Consider the following 26,228-nt stretch of genomic DNA (forward strand, 5'->3'; position numbering starts at 1 on the left):
ACATGCATTTGTTGTTTCATCTTAGATCTGTAACATAAACCTATTAATAATGCATTTTAATCTTTTACTAATGTATACTGATTTTTGTCCTAGATCAAAACAGATGCCTGCTTATGTTCATTTTACAGTTGTTTTCTTGTTTTGATTCAGCACTGGATCTGGAGACCTTTGCCTGTTTGGTACAGGATGGAACACACATTTTAAGTGTGTCGACCTTGTTGATGTACTCTGATTCTCCTTGTTCACTGCAGCTTGACAGCATTTACCTTTTTCACCCTGACTATTTCTTTGCTATGGACCAGCCGTTTCCAGATTATCATTCACATCTTTTTGGAATTATTCTTCTCTATCTGTCTTTACAAGTCCTCTTTGGAACCCCTCATTGATAAAGTACATCATTGATTTTGCCAAATCCCTTTTGACATATCCTTAGAATAAAAATGAAACTAGTGTGTTCTATTGCCTCAGCCTATGGCAGTGAAATTGTCCTGGCTGAGCCTTCTGACTTGGTGGTGACAAGTATTTTGTTAGAGAAAAGTGTTGGGAAAGCTTAGACCTTGTGACTGCCACATCCACTGGCTGTGTAATGGCATTGCAGATGCTCAGCTGGGTGAGGTGCAGCCACCAAGCAGAAAGCTTGACTCATCCAATGTGCTTTATGGTGAACTTCTTTGCAAGATAAAATGGCCAGGCACCAGCAGTCTTAAATGTTGTTACATTTCTGATTTGAGAGTGCACTCAAAGTGGGCTGCATGGAGTATGCTCAGGTGACTGTTCTGAGAATGTCAGTTCATGGTTTCTGGCAGCTTGTCATGGTGGTTTCAGCAAATGTTTACAAAAATATCTGAAATGCAACTTGAAAGCATATGAACTGAACCCAGCTGTTGTGAAGAAACACCATAGGACACTGTAAGGTTGTACCCAATTGGTGGTGTTGGCATACACTGTTTTGAAATAGGAGTCTTTGACATTATCTTTAAGAAAGGTGAGTAGCAGAATGAAAGATCTTCAGCCTGCTGTGATCACAGGGCATCTCATTTGTTCCATGTGCAACCCGTTTGCAGCTCTCTTTTCAGTCTGCTCTTCATATGCATATTCCCCTTTACTACATTAAAACTTATATTGTATAGTGTGCTAGCTCATCCAGCTCTCCATCCCCTCTGCTTCTTAGTTAGAATCAGTTCCTGGTTCTGTGCGTGCAGGTAGTTAAGTCACCAGAGTAACACAACTACTGATGTAAAACAACTAGGCAAGGTGTTAAAAGCCTGGGTTTCAGTTTGACCTGGATCTGGAAAATTTCAGGAGGCATGTTGTAATGAATAATCTTTTCTTTTGTCCAAGTATCAATCAGTTCCTTCCATGAAGAAATTGTTAGGAACCGTGATCACAAAATTCAGAAAATCTTCTCTTGCCCTTCAACCAACTTCAGATTCCCCATATGAGCGGTTTTTATTTATGCATTCATCCCTGAGAATCAGGTAGCTTTTTTAAATTTTCAAGTTTGATATCCTAATGAAGGAAATCTTCTCCCTGCATATTTTTAATGTAATTTACTGAAAGCCAAAAATACTTTAACTTGCTCTTTGGCTCCTAACCTGCATGACGTTTTGAAATTGCACTTATGAACAGTGCATGTAGTTCACACCATCTTGTTGCTTCTCTAAAAGGAGTATATGGTAAGTGAAAAGAAATAGCATATATTAATGTCAGTCATCCTTAATCTAGTATAAGCCTCCTGAAGATCTATGAAGTAAGGCTCATATCATCAGTAAGATCCTGAGCAATCTAAGTTTTCCACTGATAACATTTGCACTAAGCATTTTTTGAACCTGCCCAGAACTAGTAAAATCTCGATGGCCTCAATCCTCTCCCAGTCTTGGGAAATCTAAAAAAATTACTATCTCACAGATCCTGGAATGTCTTGCCTACAGTATGTAACAGCTATTCAAGCATGTTTAATGCCCAGTGAAGTTTTGGTGTTATCCAGATGTTCTTTCCAGCTCCCCTACAATCCCTTGAGTAACTAAATGGAACAGCAAACTTTTACTGAGAAAATATTAGCATGAAATGATGCCATATTAATGAAAGCGCTCATCCTGTTAGGGTTTATTACAAAATTTGTGATGTAGCAGAAAATGGTGTATTTCCACAGAACTCTGGAAGAGTAAATCTGAGAGATTCACAGCCATATTTGAAAGAGAAGTGGTGAGAAATGCAACATGAATTCCAGTACTAAATTCAAAGTTGCATCCAGCTCAGAATATCCTTTCTTTTTCACTGATCAGTTCTGAGGGATTTGAGAAGTGCAAGAATCTCTGTAATAGATTAGATAAATTCAGAAGATTTTCTGTAGAGGGGAAGTTTTGATCCAGATTTATGCAGGTATCTCATGTTCTAAATTTAGACATATTTCTCATTAAAAAAGGTAAATCTCTTCTGCTTTATTGGCTTTTTCCTCTCTCCTCTTCCTAGCTCCTGGTGTAATGCCTTCAAGTTCTCAATAAGTAAATTCAGTCCCTGTGCCTACTGCTGTCTCCTTAGCTTTAAGTTTGAGAGCACACAAAATACATTATGGTTGGTGAGCTACCATCTAAGAGAGTTGTCTGAAAACTTTTGTTTTATCTGCTAAAGTGGTTTCAGCAGAAAGAACCTGATGTTTGAGATGGGGAAAAGAACAGTGTGGTATCTCCTGGACTGAGCTTGAGGCTATTGTCATGATCTAATGACCACCCTAGTGAGCCTGAGTTAGATCCTCTGCACCATGCTGGCTCTTGCTTGAATAATGCCAAGAAATATTTGGTGTAGTTTACAGTTATAAAGAGCTTTATGATGGCCCCTTATGAATACTCACAACAATTCAGTGCTGGCTTCTTTGCTAGGCCTTGTCAGCATGAGTATGTGCGAACTGTTGAGCTGTCTAACCTCTGCAGTCGTGATGAAGCAACTGCAAATTGCAAAAAAGAAACAAACCAGAACCTCTTTAGAATAATGAAGAAAATAAACCAGTCTGTTTCCCACTGGAAGGGTGGCTATTAAATTGCTCTGTGGATTTCTAGGACATTATCTGGGCATAGTCTAGTTCAGAACTCAAGTGTTTCTTCACATCTGGTGTACTGTTGAAGTCCGTCTTAAGTGAATACAGTTGAAAACTCAATTTTTGTCCTTATTTTACTGGAAGTGCTAATACTGTACCTAGCACTGGGAGACAGGAAGCCAAATCCTGGATGAAGAAGTAGGTCTTCAAAGCTACCTATGTTCAAGTCTACTGTCTGGAAGACCACAAGTAACTCACTAAATCTCCCTTGTGCCTTAGTTCTCCATCTATAAAATAAGAATAGTATCTTCTACATCATAGCACAGCTAGAAGATGAAATCCATGAATGTTTGGAAGGTTCTTAGCTACTACAGTAATGTGGGCCATGGAAATGCCTAGGGAGCTAGTACCTTTATTTGTACATGGAATTTGCCTTGAAATGGATTCTCGTCTTACAGCTTCATTGTTGCCAAAAAGTGCAGGATTAAAAGCAAAGCGTGCAGATGAGCAGTGGAGCCAATGGCATTCAGTGAGGCAATCAAATTATTCCATCTATAACTGCAACTATAAAGTATTGTTTTTAAAGGTGAGAAACTTTAATGGAATTTAGATGGCTTTAATGGAATTTAGATGCAATACTATCATACCAAGTTCATTCAAGAGTTACAGAATGAAATCACTACAAGCAGGATATTAAATTACTTTTGAGACAAGTCTATTCATAGACCTGAATTCTCTCATGAGGAAATAAGCAGCGGTATTTGGAATAGGCCAATCTGTGTACTGGTACTTCTCAGGACTTCAAGCCGGTATACATGGCTTTAGCATCCATATACCCAAGGGAATAGCTGCAATGGGATTTGTCCTTTCTCCCTGCCCTCTTACAATGATTTGTAAGTTTTACTTATTTTTTAATTATGATTTTCTTGTTACTTTTCCAATCACTGCTGAGTTAGTGCATCTTTTGGAAATTGAAAAGATTTCCAGAGAAAATTAAGACTGGTATACAGTAACTCAATTAGTATGATGAAAAAATATAGATGAAAGTCAGTATTTGCTAACTACACTACCTGTCTGATTGTAACTAATTGTTAACAACTTGAGTTATTTGATGGTCAAGGCTAAGCTAGTTAGTTCGAAAGTAAATTAGGAAAATAAACGTGATAGCCCTTTTAAAGTTCATTCTCTAAAATCACCTGCTAGAAAGGGTAATTGGCTGAAAAATTTGCTTAGCTATTATATACAATCTTAGATGAAAGTCAGCGAATTAATTCCTCTCTTTCTGAATGTTTCCTTTACAGATCTAGGATGGCTAGATGCTCTCCCCCCCAACTTTTTTTTTTTAAACACTGAGAGTCTGAAGCAAACCTGAAAAGATCACCAGTATGCCAAGTCAGTTCTTTTCCATTCCCTAAATTCAGCTCTCCCAGACTCTATTCATCCTATAGCTACATGAACACAGCCGTTCTGGTGCAAGACGGACATGCACTAGAAGTCAGTTTAGCATGCAGAATAAGCCTCTTGCTTTTCAACAGTAAGTGCAGGAATGACTGCATACCATCAGTCGTCATCTTCCGCGACTGCCCTGATGTTGTGGTTAATCTGAACCCAGCTGGCAACGTTTCCGAGGAGCCCGGCATCATGCTGATCCCATGAACCTCGCGTGGAGGAAACTGTCGTCGCCAGGAGGGGCCACGTCTAAAGTTCTTGTCATCGCTCTGCCAACACACAGTTGTATTTGTTAAAGCAAAATGGAAGTTTTTGATTCCTTGTCCTGCTGTGTGCTGCCTCTCCCCACTGTCAAATGTATTGACATTTGACACAACTACCCTGCTCTGTTACACAACTACCTGCTCTGTTACACTGCATCCAGTAACTGCAGTGCATTTGAGACACTCTTGTAAAAGTAAATACTTTCGAAATGTTAAATGCTAAGGTGGGAAACTCTTCTTAAATCTCTGGCTCAATATAGTAGATGGTTTTAGTATCAGCTAAAGTAGAACTTCCTTAAAAATCAGATCTCTACCAGATAAAGAAAGTGCAATAGTTTGTTACTGCATTAAGAGGCTTATGTAAAGTGCTAATAAAGAATTAAACACTCATGTGCATGAACAGAATTTGTCTCACATTTTCAGCAAGTCCTTAAAAGTTTTATTCCTCCTTATGTGCAGAAGTCAAAGACAAACATTTTTGCACTGGACTCTTATCTAACGATTAATATTTTCCATAGGTGGAAAATCATTTTAGATAACTGCCCCAAATCCCACTCTATTACATACTGATTAACTTGGAAGAACCAAAAAACAACCCCATCTCACAACAAGCCACCAAGACCTCACTTTTATTCTTCTTTATTTTTGAAGTATAAGTAAGTGTCCTAAAAAATAGATTGCACAGGCATTTGCCTCCCACCAACACTTGCTCTGGCCAGTGAAACTTCCAGTCCTTTTGCATGTTTCCTCTCTGGAAAATGTTCATCTTAAGGTAAGAGTGCAGTGCCAAATTCAGCATCCAAAGTAATATGAATATGTAGCCATACGGAGGTTACTTTAAAACCCTTGACTGGCATTTTTTTTCTTAAAGCTGTAACTGAGTCTTTTTAACAATGTGCAAATTAAATGTCTTCATGCATTCAATGTAATTTTTATATTTTACTGTGATATGTTATAAATACTGAAATATTTATAAATAAAATAAAATAAAATTAATTAATAAAATTAATTACTTCCTCAAGTCGTCTTTCAGTTCCTAGTGCTAAAAGGTTGTTGTATTCTCTCTCAAGGATCTGCCGTGCCTAGAGATACCAAAGTAAAAAATTAAAATGGTTGAAGATGAATAAAAGGCAATAGTGGGTACAGATTAATCAGAAGTAGCATGAGCAAACTTGCCTGGGTGTTTTGTGTTGGAATCTGTAATAATAACGCTAAACTGCTGTAATCAAAGTTTTCATCCAGTGCTATAAGTGAACCATGTACACCACTTTCTAGAATATTATTTGCATATTCTCGGAGGCCAATAGCTTGAATCCAGCGTATGACTCGGTCGTTGCTCCACACCAGCACATCTGTAAGGACATAACACCAGTTCAGTCTGCTGATACATGATAACTTTATGTTATCATACATGATTACTGGTTTATTTTTTAAATGAGTAATGTCAGGAAACTATTCATATAGAATTAATAAGACCTATTCAAAACCCTGTGTGATTTTAGCTACCTGCAAGTTAAATGTTTCCAAAGGAGAAAGGTGCCTCCAGAGGGCATTTCCAGAATGCAATTCCTCCCACCTGCTATAGCTAGCCTTGTCAATTCTTAGGCAAGGTTTTACAGTTTAACAGTGAATGGGCACAGGAGAAATACCTTTTCCTCAAGGCTTCACTTTAGAGTTTTGTATTAAACATTCTGAGAGTTGGGTCAGCACCTGCCATTTTACCACATGACATAAAGTAAACGATGAGTTCACAATGTTAGAGACTAAAACTATATTTAGTTCAGAAAGCCAGTTGAGCTGTCAAGGTCCATGCCAATTATAAAGCTAAGGAAAAACAAGCAAACGAGCTAGGAAACAATTTTTGAGGGTTTGGCTGTTATAAAAAAAGTATCCTACCCTGCCCATAAGATTAAAAGAAAGTTAATTATAGTGATCTTTATAATTGCAAGTGGGAAATGTAACACTGAGTTATGTGTTAGTAAGTGATGAGGCTTTTTCCTGAACCCTTAGAAGTCCAGCTAACGTTGCTGTTCTGGGTGCAGGCATTTCCCATTGCCTGACCAAGAGCATCCCAGGCTGGGGTCAGGATCATCTGAAACACAGTGTGGCAGCCAGGGATCACTAAGAAAAAAATCCAACTTGGGACTGTGTCAAACTGACGGATGTATACAGGGTGAATGAGGCTATGGGTTATGGCCCTTGTCCTAGCAGTGACTGGCACTGAAGAATTTGAGACCAATACCCAATTACCCTGCTTCAGTCTCCAGCTGTACCCACTCAGGCTGAGTGACAACATTACTGCTTGCCATCATCTGCCTTGAGCAAACACATGCTTTCTCTGTAGCCATTTCCTCTTCTAATCCCTTTTTTTTAAGCTCTTTAACTGCTGTAGTCGCTAGAGGTGGAAATCAAAGAATTCACTTCTGATGATGGAAAAAACCCAGCAACCCTAATTGTTTTATATAGATATATATATAGCAGGAAGTATATGCACAGAAAAATATTCTGTTCTGCTCTAGAGAGCTTTACACAGAAAAATAATTTAAAATCAGCTGTTAAATCTAGTAACACCAGTTCTGTTAAGAACTATTCTTATATACCAACCGTCTCAGCAGACACCCCTCCAAGCAACATTTTCTATGATACATATTTTGAAGTAAGAAATCAAAGGCAATGATTTTTGATAGCAGGAGATCAGTGTTAGGGTCCTGAGCGCTCCCGATTCCCCATGGTACCCCCAGCACCTCCCTCAAGGCTGCAGGCTACTTGGCCTTCTGCTTCTGAGACTGGAAGAAGCTAGAATAGGACAGAATCTGTTCAAAAATCCAATTTAGCAAAATGTATGAATCAAACCACCATTTGTACTTACAGCCCCGATTTAGCAAAGTACTTAACTGTACATAATTTACAGACATATTGCATGTTCTGAAGATAGGTGGACTTAGGTTAGTTTTACTTAAAGCATATGGTTAAATGCTTTGCTAAAATGGCCTGACAAAGGGTTGATAGTGCCAAGCTTCAGAAGAAGAAACATTCCCAGTATTTATTCCCATGAACTATCACCTTTTATTTCATGCTGACTCATTTCTCTTCTCTTTTCCAGTTCTTTTCTATCATAATTCAACCTCTTTAAACACATGATTCCATATTGCAAGCTTGTTCTGTTATTTAAAGAGAAACATTTACAGAGTTAATAAAGATAATCTTGAAGGTGGGAACATATGTAGGATGCATTTCCTGCATTTCGCATGAGGTATTTCATGGTGCCCATGTAGCAAATCTTCTGGACAGATGGGAGAGCAAAACCATTTAAAAAACTCCATGGACTTCAAAAAAATGAAATGGATGAAACCAAAATGAGTATGTTTGAATAAATGTTCTAGCATAAGAAACCCAAAACATTAAAAATGGTATTCAGGAAAGGTCAGCCCTTGTAGGCCGCAAAATGTTTTGTCAAATCAGACCTTAAAAAAGTGACAAATCAGACAGAACATTAAAAAAAATCCACTTCTTGTCACATAAATATCATTCTCCCTAGAGTCTAAATGCCTTTATTTCCATATTTCCAATTTAGTTTCCTGGCTATATCCCTACATAACCTGAACAACTGTCAATTTGCTTGTACTCTTAACAGCTTTTATGTGCTACACACAATAGCTTTTCATTCTTATGAGATCTTAGGGCTTCAAATCTTAATCTACCACTTTCTGATACTTTAAATCACTTCATAAATTATTACTGTTACTGTATTGTCAAGGCTTTATTTATACATTAATGGTTTCCCGCTTGTTATGAAATTTATCTGTACCGATATTTTAGTTCTAAGAGACATAATTGCAATGTGGTTGCTATTACTCAAGGAATCTCTCACAATTAAGATTTCTGACACTCAGCACTCACTTTTCTGCATGGTTTTCCACACCAGAACAACAGAAAGTAAGTAAGTAGTTTTATTCTGTGCAGTACTGAGCACTACATCAAACACATAAATGTCTTTATAGGTGTAGTCTTTATGCCAACATACCGATGAAAGCTATCCACCATTTTTAAGTGCACACGCAGATCTTTCTTTGTCAGGTGGTCTAACATCCTTGCATCTACCAGGCATTCCATGAAATAACTTCGGTACTGAGGTAAACCCAGACTGGGGAGCCATTCGTTACCTATCCATTCGTGGTTCATATCACCATAAGCCAGGGTCTACAGGGTCAAAAAAAGGAGAGGAGAAACAAATTATTGAGTTTCTTCAAGATTCCACCACAGATTAAAGACAGAATATCTATCTATCTGCTATGCTTGTTTCTAGTGAGACTTCCTAGCTTAGAAATCTGTCTGAAAAAAAAAACACGTTCTGTTTTGACATTGGAGGTGGAAACCACTATGAGAAATTTGTTACTGACAGTAGTTTTGCCTGTTGTGTCTTGTTTTATACCTGTAAACTTTAAGCAATTTTTTTGTAACAGGAAATCATAGGTTCAATTCTGAGTTTTAAATGCAAGCAAAATTACACACTCAAAATGTGTTTCATCATCTTACTTGCTTTCAGTTGACCTTCTAGAACATTTATGATAAGCAATTCCTACACTGAACTTGGTAATACAAACATGGCCTCATGGATTCAACTGAAGTTTGTGTCACTGTTTAGTGGGGGCTAGGATTTTGTAAACAGGCTCTAATGACACTTCATGGTTACACCCCTGTAAATCCTTTTGAGACTAAAAGATTATTGTGTTTGTCAGCCAAGCTTATGCTCACCATCATTCATCATCCACAGCAGGTGACCAAATACATTCTATTAATGAGATATTTTCAGCTGTGAAGAGCTTAAAACTAAGTGCATCATATGCGGAGCTCAATAAATTAATTCTTTAAGACAAGAGCAAACCAGATTCCTCCTAGAATTCAGGCATTAAGCTACTTCATTGTTCAGCTGAATTTTGATAGGTGAAGAAGAAAAAACCACAAGCTATTTTTATATGGGTTGCACAATTAGTATGCAAAATAGATTTTTCATCTCACTGTTGTCAATTATATTGTACTACTAAAACTTAATAGAAAAGAACTCAAACTGCAAGATTAACACTTCTTCAATAGGATTGTGCTCAGATTTGAGCATTACTTTCAAGCCTAACTATCTTTTTGGTTTTGTTTTTAATGTCTCCTGTCATCCTAGACAAAAGGATAACACAGTGCAAGCTGGATATATTTTCTATGGGGGAAAATATAGTCCCTTCGTCTCTCATTCTTGTGAAATTTTGAAAAGAAAAGGAATGCTATAAGTAAAGCCAGTAAGACTGTATAAAAGTATGCATATATTACAGAGAGAGAAATAAGTTGCAAAATGTAAGTAATTTATAGTCTAACTAAAGTGAAAAATTTTCTTCTTAATTATACAAGACTATTTGTAGAATGATAGTTGGATAGGATTTATACAATTGTTCTAAGAAGATCCAACGCAATTTTAGAAATGTTAGATCTCAAACTCTTGGCATATTTTATTAGCCTATTCTCAAAAATGAGGCAAATATTTTTCCTAAATTTAGCTGGGAGGTAGACGATGTCTCTGGAATGTAGCCATTTCTTTTAAGAAAAATATTTGCAGCATACGTACTTCTTTGTGCTTTACCTAGCAAACCTGTCCAGAGAATATTTTCTGTGTATTAGAAGAATTCTAAAACGTGTAAATCATAATTCAATCATTGAGATACTGTCACAATACTATACTTCTCTATGCATATGGATAACATTCTTAATTAATTTTCCATTCAAAAATATCACGCGAAAGGGTCATACCTGAGCCCAGCTGCCTTCTTCAGATTCTTTCTGTGTTATCAGCAGGAAGCAATTAGTAAAGCACGTAAAAAGACAATAAAAATTATTTATAAAAAGATGTGGTTTTCATGCATATGTTAATCTTAGTACAAATGAAAACACACATGTAAAATGTGCCAATAAAATAACTCCAGTCAGTAGCAATACCCTGGGCTAAACTACCTTTAAAATTACAATACCAAAACCATAAAATCCTAGTAGGGCAAATCTAGCTGAATCTTTGAGATATAAAATAACTATAGCTTGGTGAAACTTTACAGCATTATCTTAACCACTTTTTGTGGTTTCACAATCAAAACACAAGAATTTGCTTACAAAACTGGGCATTAGAGATGCCATTTTCCTCCAAAAAGAAGTCAGAACTATTGAATAGAATCTATTAATATTAATGTCCCCCCCAAAGCAGGGAGAAGCTTGACAAAAATCAATACATAAATGATACACTCCATGCACCCTGAATCAAAGAGCATGAATACACAAGTATGGACACTAAAGACTATGCATAGTCTTAGCATAATGAAAACACTCGGTTGCGTAATTCACCATTCTAAAGCCTTTTCTTTTTTCTATTTCAGCAGATATAAAACTATATTTAGAAGAAGTACCACAAAGTAGAGCACAGGGAAAGTGTTGCACCTGTAACCGCAATGATTTCATTTCACTAAATGAGGCTTCACACTGGCAGTGAAATCATTATGTACTGTAAAACTCCAATACTGGTTTTAAGTTAAGACAATTTTTGTGATTGCAATACAGTGTGTAATTTCATTTGCTGAGAAATGATGTAAGATTCTTTAAATTCAATTTCACTACTCCCTGAAAGTTCCTAATGGCATGCTTGGGAAGCATCCTACAGAAGATATGGCATCTGTGATACAGCAGATATACATCATAGTTCTCTTTCGAGCATTGAAACCATTTTAAATGAAATTGGAAAGACTAACCGTTTTAGCTGGAGCAGCAAGATTTTCCATTTCTTCATGGGTCACCCAAACATTGCCTGAGGGCTATGGACAAGGCCCGCAGGAAGGCAAGTGGGATCCACATTAGGTAAGCAGTGGTAAAGAAGAAAGGCAGCACCACTGTAAGTTAACAGCGCATAGCATCACCATCAGCACAACCATGTTCTTGCCTCTACTGAGCTGCAACTAGAGACAACTTTAGACAACTTGTTTTGTGTCTTTTGTCAGAGGGTTCTGAGCAGACACAATGTAGTATTTCGACTAGAACGGATGGATGAAATCTGACAGAGCACCATCACAAAGGAAAGAATAACAATTAAAGCTGCATTTCACACGCAAGTGGCACATACAACCTTTAGCTCATGGCTCTGTCTGGAGGTAAGCTTCAGTCCTCAAAGATTTTCCAGCCTAAATATTCTGCACACATCACCTGCTCATATTGTAATCTAAATAATGATTACTTCTAACATGTTTCTGTAAACTGAAATTGTTGAGAGAATTCACTTGTAAAACACCTTTTCCTCGTCCTGTTGTTTTCAGTCAGATTATTGCTAGGACATTGATGAGGCAGGGAGAGGGTGTGGAAGTCTGCTGTTATTTTCTTGAGAGCTTAAGTAAATTAACTCCATTCCTGAGAAAGAGAGGATGCAGAAAGACTCAGAAATGCACATTCCAGGGCAGGGCAGCTTTGTGCTGCCAGTTACTCAGGGAGTATTAAAAAAACCAAGGCAAAATTATTACCAGTGTTTCTAGGTTGAATGTGCTGCTGTCTCAGTGTCAATGCTCTTATGCTTTGAAATATGCTCTTGTGCTTTTAAAATAAAAATTAATTTTGTTTAGTAAGTCAACATCATGTTGAGTGTATACTGCTTTACATAGGTGAAATTCATTGTGATTCATAGTATTACCATGGTTATGACATATACAACTGTTCGGAGGGGAGAAAATATCAAATGGGGGAACTATAATATTTAAAGAACCTTAGCAACATGAAGATAAAAGGCCAGTCAATAGGAACATTAGAGTCCTGTTGCGCACTCCTTACGCAGCTCAGTGGATCTGGTACCCCTCAAAGGTATCTCAATTCCAATTTTCACCAAAAGATTCTCCATGAATTCCATGAAGAGATTAGAAAATATAAATAACATTATTGCTAAAATCATTATTATTATCTTACTATTAGAAGTCTGGGCTGCACTACTTTAGTAGTCCTTGTCCTCCTCTTCTCTGCAATGTTTCCCATCTGATCAAGTCTAATTTATTTATTATTTTTTTCAGTCCCTGTTGCCTCTTCCATAGCCATCACCATCAGCCTCTCAGCATGAAGCTCCCCATTATCTTGTTTCTTTTTTATGTCATCAGTTTGGCCTGTTATTTTATTTTTTATTTTTCCACTAAAAGGTGCTTTTTATTTATAGCATATAAATTCTTACTCTCCCCTAATCTACTGTCTTGCTCTTTTTGATATATTCCTTTTTCCTTTCAGACTTGTATCTTTGTGTTTCTTCTCTACTTGCTTCCTGTTTGCTGCTACTCTTTTTCCCTTCCTTACCAAATGCACATGCTCCAGTTCTCCTTTCATAGGTTTAATCACTTCTCTCAAAAGCATGAAGAACTAAAGCCTGCTTACACAGATTAGATAACATTTGAAAGGATGCAAAAAAGGGGAATAGCAACAAGATTCAAAAGAGCTGTGTTCCTATGTGACCTCTCCCCACTCCTGCCTTGCCACCACCCTCACTCCCCCAAACAAAAAAGAGAAGCAAAGAAAGACAAACACAATCTAATATGGTTGGGAGAGATGACTTGAAGGAAAAGGAAAGCAAAAATGCAGGTAAAATTACAAATAAGATGCTCAATACTGAACATTTAGATAACATCAAGGTTAATCAAAAGCATGGCTTAAAAAAAAAAATCAGAATATCTGCTATCAACAATCAAGCGAGTGACGAACAGGTCCTTCTAAGTCTGTGTAGGACAGTTCCCACTGATATTGAAGTGTGTGTTACCACAGAGCCACCCTCGTACTATAAAAAACTTTCTGCAGACTCCTGCAGGGAAGGAAAAAGTTATCTGAACAGGACTCACTGTTCTGGATGTTGGAGGTGCTGATGGACTTGTCAGTGATACCATCTCCTGGATTGCTAATCGAAGCTTTAAGCGATGAAGAGGATTGCTGATTCCAATTTCTCTTTGGATCTCAGTATCAGACAGAGCAGACATAATAGCTCCACTCTTCACGTTGGCACGGCAGGCAGCAACATACCAGGCTGGCATGCCTAGCCAGAGCTGTTGAGAGAAAGCACACATTCATTTCTCAAATGAAATCAACCATCAAGGCACCTATCAATCTGAATAAGCATGGTAATACACACAAATGATTATGAATATCATAGTCTTTAACAAAACAAAATTGTTTCAGAACATTTGAAATTGCCATGGCTTCATGTGAACACTTTCTGTTGCTTTTATTGTAACCAGAACTTCAAGGCAAGGGATGCTTTGAATAATTTCAGAGCTGTGTGCCTCTATCACCTGGGCTACTCCTTTTCCAGGCCTTTAATGAGCAAGTAGTGGGACAAGTCAGTGTCACTGCCCATTTGATAGTCTTATCATCTACAGAAAACAATCTAAGAGGAATTGATTTTGTAATTTTTCTACTTTTGTACTAAAACCTTTTTTACTCTTTTCCCATGTTAGTCCCCACGGTATACGCATGTGGCACAATCTTAGACTTCTCAGCTGTTATTTTCTTGGTAAAAATAAACCAAGCACAGTTCAGATAACCAACTTAGCGAGGACTGAGCTTACTGTGAATTTGGAAAGAGCCTGGTATGGTGTCACATCCCAGCTAGAAATACTGGTTAGAAGCTACAGCAAAATGTAAGCACAACTATATCGCCTGAGGATTTAGAAGATACGTACTTCGGACTTCATGCTTTTCCACTCCTTATGTTAGTCTTACAAGCCTAGATCAGTAACAGTCGCTTGCTTCACCACAGTCTTTCCCTGTAAGAGGTACTCTCTACTCCTAGCAGTCTTTCCTAGGACCTACCGACTATGAGTTCTTCCTGGGTTTCTCAGCTTTCTCATTTTGTGCTGACACATTAATGACTGTCAGTGTCTACAGCTCTTTGCTCCCAAAGGAAATAATTCCATAGCAGGGATACACGTGTAGGAAGTTGTTGTCACAGTATGAAATACATTATGCTATAGCAAAAACTGTGAGAAGGTCATAAGCAGTGAATGCCATAAGTACTGAGAATGTGAGGATAACACCACGGAAAACAGACAGGCCAAGCTTGGTGCATCTTGAATAGGCCATCAGAATTATCTAATTTCATTAATTTTTTCTCTTAATAATAGCTTACTAAAAGAGGACACAGTGTCAAGGAAATGAGTTAAAATATGCCATCAGTAAATTCACCAACAAATCTGGAAAGCAGAGACAACCCTTTCCGCTGATAGGATGAGCCACTGCCTTCCATCCAATGCTAATCTGAACCTTAAAAATATGAACAAATTCCAACTAACTATAATAAAATACAAACTTTCAGGAAAGAAAAAAATTTAAACCAAAATTATGTAGATTATACCCAGCTATGTAGATTATACCCAGCTACATTTAAACGAAGGGCCATGAGAAAACTAACCATAGCTTTAAAACGTATTTAATATTCTCATTTAATTTTAATTTATTTTTTTTTTATACATGTAGTTGAAAAGCTACAAAGCACAAATACTGGGAGTTGTTCACCCTGCAGAAATAGATTCAAATATTTGCTGCTCATTAAGTAAATTCATTCTTTAACAAATTAGGTACATCAGTTCTGTAACACAGCTGTCTCTACCAGAAAATTCAGTTAAGGTGAAAACAGTCCCTAAATAGAGGGCACAGTAATTGTTCTAGGAAGAAAACCCAGGTATCAAGCTTGATATACTTTTCCAGGATCAGTTCAGAAAACCCACAGTTCTCAACTATGTCTATGCTACATACAAATGACCAGAATAAATATGAAGGCTGAAAACTTAAGCCCTGAAAAGTTTGGCAATGTTACAACTGTGATCACATACACTTTTAATTTGGGCCTTTGTCTCCTTTAATATTAATTTTGCTTTTTAGTCAGTGTCACATGTTATATTTTCCCCAGGAGGGTATGAAATGCACACAGCGTCCACGTGCCGACTGAATGCACTGATGCCCACTGAATAAATAGAGTACTTCTGCCGTCATCTCTTTTTATCATCAATATTCAATTTGCATTTAATGCTGCAACATAAACTTCCTCAATGGCTTTCCCGTGCTACTCTCATCATAAGCTCATAAACATCAATTTCTCTTTACAGCCACTCTCTGGGACAGTGGGAAGCATATCCTATTTTACAGCTAAGAGTCAAGGGTTAAAAAAAGATTAGGGCTTAACTTGCCAGAAATGTCTTCAAATTTTGGATCACCCTGAAGGATATCAAGGGCAAATTTTTCTCAGTATTCAGAATTGTATAGACCTTTTTATGTTCACATTTCCAGCAAATCAGCTTTGACTATAATATTGAATATTTTCAACTGATAGAAATCTGGTTACAGAACTCTCAAAGTCATATGAAAAAGTCAGATGGTAGCCAAATTAATGAAAATTCCATATTAACAGAGATATTTTTTTGGGAAGGAAGGTATCATCCCATTTTCCAAGGTCATACACAAACATTTGAACTGCCTTTCTGCAATTTTCATTTAATCTCTTTCACTATGTACCTTCAGGAATTCCAATATGAAACAGAAATTCTGCAGATATTAGCTGCTTTCATTCCTCACCCTTCACTTATTCCGTGAACATAATCCTATTAAAGCTTTAGAGAGGGACCTTTTTTTTTTAATCCAAATTCTGCTGGTCAATGGATGATACCCACAGCAGGCATGAGAAGAGGTGGGAATATATAGAGATGCTTGGTATAGACAACAAATAGAAACCTGTTCCTTGAAGCAACAAAATCCTGTACCTCCACTGAAGTGATAGAGCCTTGCCATATAAAAGTGATTGTGTACTTTTATAAGAACATACTCCTCTCCTCCTTTCAGTATCTGGGTAAATATTTTTGAATAGTTCCATCACCTAAAAAATTCATTGATTTTTTTGTCAAAGTTGATGGATAGCTCTGCTGAATGTTTCTCTGGATGGGTTCCAAAATCTATTCATTTAGGTACTCCAAATAAAGGAGAGCTCTCTACAGACTGGATTTCAGAGATGAAGGTGCTGCCTGCCAAATCAGAGACATTTCGGTCTAGGTCTGCCACATCCCAGGTTAAAGTGCAGAGAGAAACACCTTTTTATCATGTGCTGAGTGATATCTAGGTCAATCAGCCCTTTCCCATTACATTTTAAAAAGACAGAAAGTTACAAATTCTTTAAACTTATTAAAAATCCTGAAGATATAGCTTCTGTGTTAACCTCAAATAAAATTTGATAGCTAATTTTTGTTTCCTCCGTTGCACATCATCCTACATATACTCTGTCTGTGGAGTTCTTAGATATTTAGAGATTGAGAAATTATAAGATTTCAAAAATTTGGGTATTCAGGTGCACTTGCTCAGCCTTTTTTCCTGTCCTTATCTCCCTGTGCAATCCTGGTTTACTTTTTTTCAGCTCTAGTTTCTGATTTACACCATCCAGTATCAAAAGCTGCTTAGGGCTCTTGGCTTTGGTCATAGAGGAGAGAGGAGGAGGCTTAACAGTCTCTTCATGAATTTGTAAGACAAACACAAACTGTGTTTGCAAACGTGACTCACATTTCCAAGTTATGGCTAACACTTACCTCAAGCCAGGCGACCACCGTTGGCCCATCCCACTGTGCAAAAGGCAAACCCTTTCTCCGAGCTTCTTCCAGAAGTTCATGTCTAAAAATGGATCAAAAAATGTTAAATATGCAGAGGTATGCATAGGGACAATATAGATGCAACCGTGCCATTTTGTTAAGGGTAACAACAGTGAAGCACGGTGACAGGCATAGAAAAGGCACAGAAAACACCAGTGAACAATAGGTCTCCCCCTGCTTTTGGATTTTTTCCTTTTGGTGCATTTTGACATCCCTTTAAACACCCAACATACAAAAGGTGAGGTTTCTGTCCTTTAGCTGAAGCAGTAAAGAATTGGGATACCCTACATAAAAGGATCACACATACAACAGAAGACATTGGCAAAGAGAGAAAACTGAGGCATTCCTCCTGAGACTAGCTTAGCTCCAGTCTGGTAATGGCCAAGAAAAACCCAAATTGCCAACTTCCAGACCTGAGTGAAGCATGGATATAAAACTGCTAAGCCTGAGTGTTTGAAAAACTAAACCTGCTGGACCAGCTGTGCACAATTCTAGGGTCTAGCTATTCTACATCTTAAATAAGCCATTCATGGCTAATTAATGGTTGGTTGTATCTCTGATAGTTCCATGTTAGATTTTTTAATTATTATTGCTTACACATAGAAGAAATGCATGTGCTTTACTGATGTATACATTTCTAAAAATATAGATTGATGTGGTTTCTAAATTTTATACATATACACAGATATATTTCTATTGAGTTGACCAGATAGCAATCAAATTCCTGCATCTGCAGCTTCTCTGGGCTGCAGTAAGTATATACGTAAAACATCATTCTCAAAGCTTAAAATATACTTTTAATACAGTGGTATGAAATATTTGGTAGTTATATATAGGCCAGTCAGCTAGACTACCAGAAAAATGTTCTACGTTAAATATATTCAACCATATGACCAGACATTTTTATTCCTGGAGCAGGAATAAAAACCCACTTGGTGGTGGCATAGAAAAAGCAGCCATTCAAAAGTCTTTTTTTTCCTGGTATTTAACAACATACTTTCAGCTGCCTCCGACTGAGTGAAACATAAAAGAATGCTCTCAGCAACAAGCTGTAGTGAAAAACATATTTGACAGGGACTATGCTAATGTAGTATTAAAATTTGCTTACATTCCCACACAACAAGGAAATCTTGGAATTATAGCTTCAGTTTTGCTCTGTCTTCCTTTATTACTACAGCTTTTGTGGTTCAGTTATCCCTTGGCAATTCTTCACTGCCTTAGCAGCATTTCAAATATATGTACTATAAAATCACAGCAGATAAAAGCAATGGAGTGATCTTACTTGTAAGGAGCCCTTTGAGGATTTCTGCACTGCAAAGGGGCCAGGCTGAGGAAGTTTGGCTTTAGTAGGGAATGGAATTCAAATATTCAATTTTGCATATGTGTTTAAATCCCTAGGTCTGAATATTAATAGAAAGGCAGCTGCTTTACTTTCTATGTTTCTGGTGTAGTAATATGTAACATTACAAGTACTTGACAGTGTTACTGAAGTTTATCTAACTTCTCTTCCCACACATCCTTTGCAGCATAGCTTATCCTATGTCACTCAGATGTCAGAATCATAGAATGGTTTAGGTTGGAAGGGACCTTAAATATCATCTAGTTCTAACCCCCCTGCCATGGGCAGGGACACCTTGCCCTAAACCACGTTGTTCTAAGCCCCATCCAGCCTGGCCTTGAACACTGCCAGGGATGGGGCAGCCACAGCTTCTCTGGGCAACCTGTTCCAGTGCCTCATCACTTTCATAGTGAAGATTTTTTTCCTAATATCTAATCTAAATCTACCCTCTTTCACCTTAAAGCCATTACCCCTTGTCCTGTCCCTACATGCCCTTGTAAAAAGTCCCTCTCCAGATTTCTTGTAGGCCTCTTTTAGGTACTGGAAGCTGCTCTAAGGTCTCCATGAAGCCTTCCCTTCTCCAGACTGAACAAGCCCAGCTCTCTCAGTGTCTTCAGAGGAGAGGTGCTCCCAGCCCTCTGATCATCATCATGGCCCTCCTCTGGACTCACTCCAACAGGTCCATTTCCTTTGTATGTTGGGGGCCCTGAAAGCTGAACACAATACTGCAGGTGTGGTCTCATGAGAGTGGAGTACAGGGGGAGAATCACCTAACCTTGAACCATTGTCCACACTCCTGATGCAGTCCAGCATATCATGTTCAAAGACATGTAGAGCTATACTTGCTTTGTAAGAAAGCATAATCCTCAATAAAATGTGAAGAACTTACTCTCAGGGCACACAAACACCACATTACCTTCAGTAGCTGGTGAAGGTCCAGGAATCCCATATTCCCGGGGAGACAAGTAGCAAAGACCAATAGAGACATACACACTGGACTGTTTAGAAAAGCAGAATTAAGTCATGGCCCGATTTGGCCACCTCCCAGCTACCTGTGGATGAGGTATTTGGGTTGCAGACTTCCCTTGGAGTTGGTTCTACAAGGTGCTTGCAGAGCTACACCAGTGCTGTACCTACCTCAGGTGCCACAATGGGCTGCACAGCTCCTAGCTGCCACCAGGGCTGTGAACTGACACGGCTGTGCTTAGGGAGAGCCAAGCTTTCAGGGATGCCTCTTTCTCACATGGCCAGTTCTGGTGTCCCATGGCAGAGCATGAACCTCGCAAAACCCTGTGTGACTTGCGCCTTCCTCAAAGTCAGCACAAGCCTAGGAAGCAAGCCCCTTCTGCAGGCAGGAGTCCCATGGAGACACCATCCTTGGAGGAACCTGAACCCAGATTTTTCCTTATCTGGGCTATTCTTGTCACCCAAACCAGCTGAAAGAGCAGGGCCAGCTAACATAGTAAGTAAAAAAAAGAAGATTATGGCTTTGAGGGCCACGGTCCTTCCTTGCTTGTGTGGGTCTCCTGCTCCAAGCAGGAGAGCAGTAGTATGTGGTCTGTAGGGAGATGGGGAAGAAGATTTGGCCTATTTCTTTGATTTAGTGTGAAATTCCTGCATGTCCTCAGGAATTGAGGTGCCTGCAGTAGAGGCATTGGTTCTTTAAGGTCTCACCTCCATGAAAAGCTTAACACCTTATGCTGGAATTATAAAGTACATATTTCTAAGGAGTCTTGTGTGACCTTGCAACATTTGAACCGGTCTGAGGCTTGGTGTGGAGGATTAGCATTATTCCAGTGCTTCTCAAACAAATACACTCTCCCAGAGCAGGAAAAAACAACTGTTACTTCAGAGGTAGTCTGACTCACAGAGCCAAATGAAATACAGTTGTGGTTATTGATTTTGTTTGAAGAAAATCAGGCCAGGCCAGAAATGGGATGCCCTATATATATATATCTGCTATTGCCGAAGACTACAGTATGATCAACATAATCCAAAGGGTCTTTGGAAGTGTTTTGGGTTTAAAATATTTTTAATGTAAAGTTAAATCCTTTACTCAGATATGCACAGGGAATACAGGCATCATAAGGCCTGTGCCTCACTTACTGATATGGAATACTAAAGGATTTTTATAATATTTCTTTCGCTTTAAAAGAATTTTATACTTCAGGACTTATACTTCCTTCCCTTAGATACTTCTTTTAAATAACTCTCCAATATAAAAGTTTATTTAAATTATATTTTACTTTTCGAACAGTATTCTTTGACTACTTTTTAATACACGCTAGGAGGTCTGCAGAACCTGAACCTTCAAATTCTAAACCAGAACTAAACCAAGAATTTTTATTTTTGGCTGAGATATTCTTTAGCTGGCAGTCAAAAAAAAAAACTCTGGGTTTTTTATTATGAAAAAGCACTATAAAAAAACCTGCCATTCTTTCAAAATAAGTTAAAAGTGTCATGAAGGAAAAAACATATATTGTTTTGATCAATAGTGCAAATCATCAGAAAAATTAATCCAGTGATCTGTGTATTTTGGAATACAATCCAAACATTTTTGAACAGCCTGAATGAACTATTGTCCTTTTGAGATAGTCACTGGCTTCCTGAAAACAGAAGGTCCCCAAGGGCAAATGTTGGCAACTGTGGTTCCATTTTCCTTACAAAAACACACAACTGATAACAAGCGGAAGAAACAAAGACTCTAAAGCTCATCACTTTTTCTTTCATTACAAAAATAAGGTTTGGAGATTGTGAATAGCATTATACGGTTTCTCTAATTTGGAAGATGCTTTGCAGGGGAACATGGAGATTTTCTCATCTTAAGACTTTGTCAGAAGAGTACTACATGTTATAATGTGCCCACTTTGCACTGGTAAGGAGGTAGGCAATTAAAATGTAATTATTTCCATGCTCATTTAGTTTTTTGGCAACATATGAAAACAAGCTGATAAGGAAGAATTGACATTAATTAGACATTCCTATAAATGTTATTATTTTGCACATAGGGCTTTAAACCACTTACTACCACTGCAATGAATTCCAAATCAAAGCTGTACTTTTAAAGATAACATTATTATCGTTCAAGAATAAAATCCTCTTCTTGGAGGTATTATGGGAGTAACTGCAAAAAGCTATTTAAAATATATCATTACCCTGAGTCTGGTTTTGTAAAGTCAGGAAATTTCATGAACATCAACTGTTTAGCATTTAACCAAAATCTGAGATGCCTCTATTTGCTTTAGAGAGAGCATCTCATCAAGTGGGCTGTCTTCACTCTTTTATGCAAGACAGAAAAGAGAAATCACATCATGCCAAGTTGTGGAGTTGTGTGTCAGAGAAGTAGGATTGCCTCCCTAGCACTGACTTCTGATCCTCCCAAAATAACTTCCTAAATATTCTGTTACATTGGGCCATTTTATTAGCACTCAAATCAACCTACCAAGCTGAGAGCACAACTGTCTCATACCATGGGGAATATGAATGCTTTAATATCCCTCTGGACAGCAAAGGTACAGAGGAGCAAAAGCGATAGGGGAATGATAAGAGCAAAAATATGTTATTATCCCGCAGATTTGTTATTTCTTATATATCCTTCCCTCGCACTAGGAAAATTTTAGCTCTCTATAAGCAGCCCTCACCAACTCATTACATAAAATGCAATGAACTTCATTAAAAATAAGAATAATCTTTAAAAAGACTTTGTGTGGGAAGTTAACATGATCTTGATTTAAAGAGTGTCATGCAGTGACATTCAATTTTCTTTTCGAAGAAGAGGCTCCCCCCCATGAAGCAAACAAGAAATAACAGCTTAGGAATTCTGATATAAATAAAGCAAACAGTCTGTGTAGTCCAGACACTGTCTTGATGGAACCTGAACAATGTTTCAACACAGATCTTCACAGTTCTCCAAATAATAGCATTTACTCTGATAGTTCTGTTAGGGTTCACATGAAAAGTCCTTGGGGATATCATACTGAACATATTATGATGTCTCTTAGTTAAAATGCAATCATAAATGTGAGATGACTGAAAACCAGGCATGGTGAAAGTCAAGAGCCAAATCATGTTTGCAAAATACAAGCAGAATTTTTTTAAAAATGTTGGCTAACGGGCAATTTAGATTTTATGAAATGGCCTTTACTCAAAGGTATTTTCTCAAAAAAGGTAACAAACAAAAGTGTTTATCTTGCAGATCCTCTGATTATTATTACTGACACTATCATGATCACCAATACTAAAATGTTTAGTTTACAACAGAATATTTTGCATGATTCTAGAAGAGAAGTACACAGTAATGATAGATCAAATATATCATATTTGTCTGGGTAATCCCATGATTTCAAGTTAAGATTAAGCACATCTGTCTCTTGAAAGCGAACATACTCATAGTCAAAGACTTATAAATTCAGGAGAGAGGATTTCTATTCAATTAAGCTGGATTTGTATTTTATCTTTTCTATTGTTGTTTGCTAAATACTTAATAGTCATAAATAGCTATAATGACCTATAGCTAAGGTCATTATAAGAGAAAATAAGGTAGTTGAATTTGTATAAATTAATAACGGTATTAAATGTGTAATAAAAAACAAGTTACATTTTATGTATTTATTTAAATTAATGTGGTAACTCTTGTTCACTTTGAGTTTTTTATCCTTATACCTTTAGAAAGTTATAGCTCATACATATTTTAAACAGACGAAATTTTCTTGATAAATTACAAAAGTTATTCAAGAAAATATAATACTTGTATGATAAATCAAAGAGGAAATGAAGATTTTAAATTTGACATCAGGTTAAAAAAATGAACTAGTAAAAAATAAAATAGTAAAATTATATGCACAAATAAAATGTTGTTGTACTACTACAGTGCATGAAGGCTCAAACAAAAAAAAAGTAAATTGTGTAGTCTGGATTCTTATTTAATATTTACAGTCTTGAGTATTCTGGGACATAATTAAAAATTTATGCCTTAACAGCATTTGTTAATCTAGGCCATGGCTCTCACGATTTTTCCACTGACTTAAACTTTCAAATGTCTTCATGATTCTGGGCTTTAAACCTCCCCAGAAGTGTTTATTTAAAAAAAAAAAAAAATTAAAAAAAAATCATCAGAAGTAATCTCCAATTAGTTAATCCATTCTGTTAAGCCCTGCAGGAGCAAGCCCTGACCTGAATTTTTGTACGCTTTTGAGGTTTACTGTTTATTTTGAATACTTTGAAAGTTTTAATTTGCATTGGTTTTCTGAATGGATTGTTACACAAGGTTCACAAAAAAACAAAAAGAAATAAGAATAAAGGATAGAAAATAAACATGGTGCTGAAAATGAGAATGTTCAGCAGCCATGGTGTTTTAACTTACCCAGATATGCTTTTCATGAGATGGAGAGAGATGAATGGAAAAAAAAAAAGCACATAAATGTTAATGAACATAGAGTAGCCCATAAAAAAATAAAAATCATATGATAGATAAAATAATACCACCATTATAACTACAGAAATCTTTCTAACAACTGGCCTTTGAATGCTTTAAAGAAGTCAAATGTTCTTGTGAAGAACAGATGCATCAGTCAAAATGAGATTTTTATTAAACTGATGTTGGCTATTTATTAGGTACCACTCAGCACAGCACATCTTCCATCTACAATACATATTTGTGCCAGTAATCTGTAAACACAGTGAATGTGGAATAGATTTTTCAAATCCAAGCATTTGTCCAGATTTGAATTCTAGCATAATGATTTTTGTGTAACACCAAAAACCCTGGAAATCCCAAACCTTTGGATTTAAGCAAATTACCATAGAGAAACAGTAAAACTGAGTGGACAACAAACCGATGTTTACTTTTCTATGTGCACTTTATTAATATTTTAGCAAAGTATCTTAGAGTAACCATAAATGGCCTCGACTCCCTTTTTCTTTAAATATGCAGATTTCATGTACATAAATGACTATCACTTTTTAATGGTCATACTAACACTAGATTAGTAGCAATACTAATGATTTGCCCTTTAGGTAACCTATTCTTGCCAATATAATTGGTAACTATATCTGCAGGAGAAAGCAGGATGCCATCACCAATAATAAACTTCCTTCAGCGTCCTTTAATTGCCATCATAAAAAGAAAATTATATGCCTGAACGAAACACAGACATCTCAGAATGTTATACTTCTATTAATAAGTGATTTATAGAGATATAAAAATGCTTGTCAGAGATAGCTGTAGAAAACTTGGGGATGAAAAGTCTGTGCTCTGATAATAATTAAGAAAACATTGCAGACATTTCAGTGAGCTCAGGAGGGTGCTGGTTTCAAGATCTTAAATTTTGTTTTCATGTATGTGAGATCAGCAGAACAGCTGGGAGAGAGGAAAGAGCACAATAGAGAAAAGTAGATGGAAACAAATGACAAATTTATACACAGAAGGTTTAGGAAAGGAAAATTAAGGAAGAGAAGAACAACAAAGGTATGCAATATAAATCAAGGACTAGAGAACTAGTCAAACGACTACCAAATCTGACGAAAGTAGCACTAGAATTGAATATGAATTGATGATTCATGCTCATTTTCTACTGAGCTAACTGTAAATTACTGAGTTGAACACCTTTGCTGGAAAAGATTTTAATTTTGGACCTTCAGAACCTATTGAACCAGAACTCTCACTTCTTACATCTTCCTCTGAATACTCCTTTGGGTATGGGTTGAGAGAAATAAACAGGGGAATTAATTAGAATGCAAGTAATTGTCTGGCAGCTTTAATGAGTTGGCAGTTTGCAGTCGCTTGGGCATAACTTATGGGACCTAAAGGCCATTGCAGTCTCCCTCATTATAGAAGCAGAGAATCAAGGAACATTTCTTCACCTCCTGAGAACCTTGTCTGCAGAATAATAAAATACAGCAGAAAAAATTGGATCTTTATATTTTAGCTTTTGCCTTTTCATCATCATTTTATTGAAGGAACATAAATTCCCTTAGGCATACATTAAACTAGAAGTTATGTTGAATTTTTTTCCTCTGTTGTGTTTCATCCTTTATTCCCTTAAACCCTAATTCTAGAATTATCTGACAGGATATTTCATCTGCTGGAGATCATTGTTTAGAAAGCCAGCTGCATGCATATAGGTAGATGTTTATATTTATCTAGAAATCCAAAATTGCGATAGGTAGGCTTATATTTGTAGAACAGTCAGGGAGTGGGTTTCGTTCTGGTTTTATTTGATAAAAAACCACGCAACTTGTTAATACAAATGTCCTTTTCTTTTATGAGGAAAAGAATAAAAAAAGGGCAAAGGATAAAAATTATATTCTTTAAAATGCTAGATTTTTTAAAAACGTTATTAGATTTAGAATAAAATACGTTGTATCAATTTTTTCATCCTCAGAATAATCTGAATAAGGTTTAATAATCCTCTGAAGATACATACCCATATATCCTTACATTTATAATGCTAAAAGGCTCCAAGTATCTAACGTAATAG

The 26,228-nt window shown here is 37.0% G+C and overlaps 1 protein-coding gene across 9 annotated transcripts in view; it reads right to left on the bottom strand.

Moving 5' to 3' along the window:
* PPFIA2 (PTPRF interacting protein alpha 2) overlaps positions 1-26,228 on the bottom strand; it is a 317,029-nt gene that overhangs the window by 941 nt on the left and 289,860 nt on the right. For 5 of the 9 annotated variants that reach the window (XM_030479347.1, XM_030479350.1, XM_030479348.1 and 2 more), the window contains 11 exons: positions 24,113-24,121; positions 17,352-17,433; positions 13,629-13,829; positions 11,523-11,585; positions 10,540-10,569; positions 8,771-8,946; positions 7,810-7,907; positions 5,923-6,098; positions 5,760-5,828; positions 4,593-4,752; positions 2,852-2,944 (listed from right to left, as the gene is read on the bottom strand). In XM_030479347.1, coding sequence (XP_030335207.1) covers positions 2,886-2,944; positions 4,593-4,752; positions 5,760-5,828; positions 5,923-6,098; positions 7,810-7,907; positions 8,771-8,946; positions 10,540-10,569; positions 11,523-11,585; positions 13,629-13,829; positions 17,352-17,433; positions 24,113-24,121 — 1,123 coding nt within the window. In that variant the 3' untranslated portion in view covers positions 2,852-2,885. Of the gene's footprint in view, positions 1-2,851; positions 2,945-4,592; positions 4,753-5,759; positions 5,829-5,922; positions 6,099-7,809; positions 7,908-8,770; positions 8,947-10,539; positions 10,570-11,522; positions 11,586-11,669; positions 12,172-12,281; positions 12,352-13,628; positions 13,830-17,351; positions 17,434-24,112; positions 24,122-26,228 lie in introns of those variants that run through there. The other 4 variants (XM_030479349.1, XM_030479355.1, XM_030479353.1 and 1 more) reach the window with 2 other exon arrangements.

This window comes from Strigops habroptila, chromosome 3, assembly GCF_004027225.2.
Source record: "Strigops habroptila isolate Jane chromosome 3, bStrHab1.2.pri, whole genome shotgun sequence".
Classification (NCBI taxonomy): domain Eukaryota; kingdom Metazoa; phylum Chordata; class Aves; order Psittaciformes; family Psittacidae; genus Strigops; species Strigops habroptila.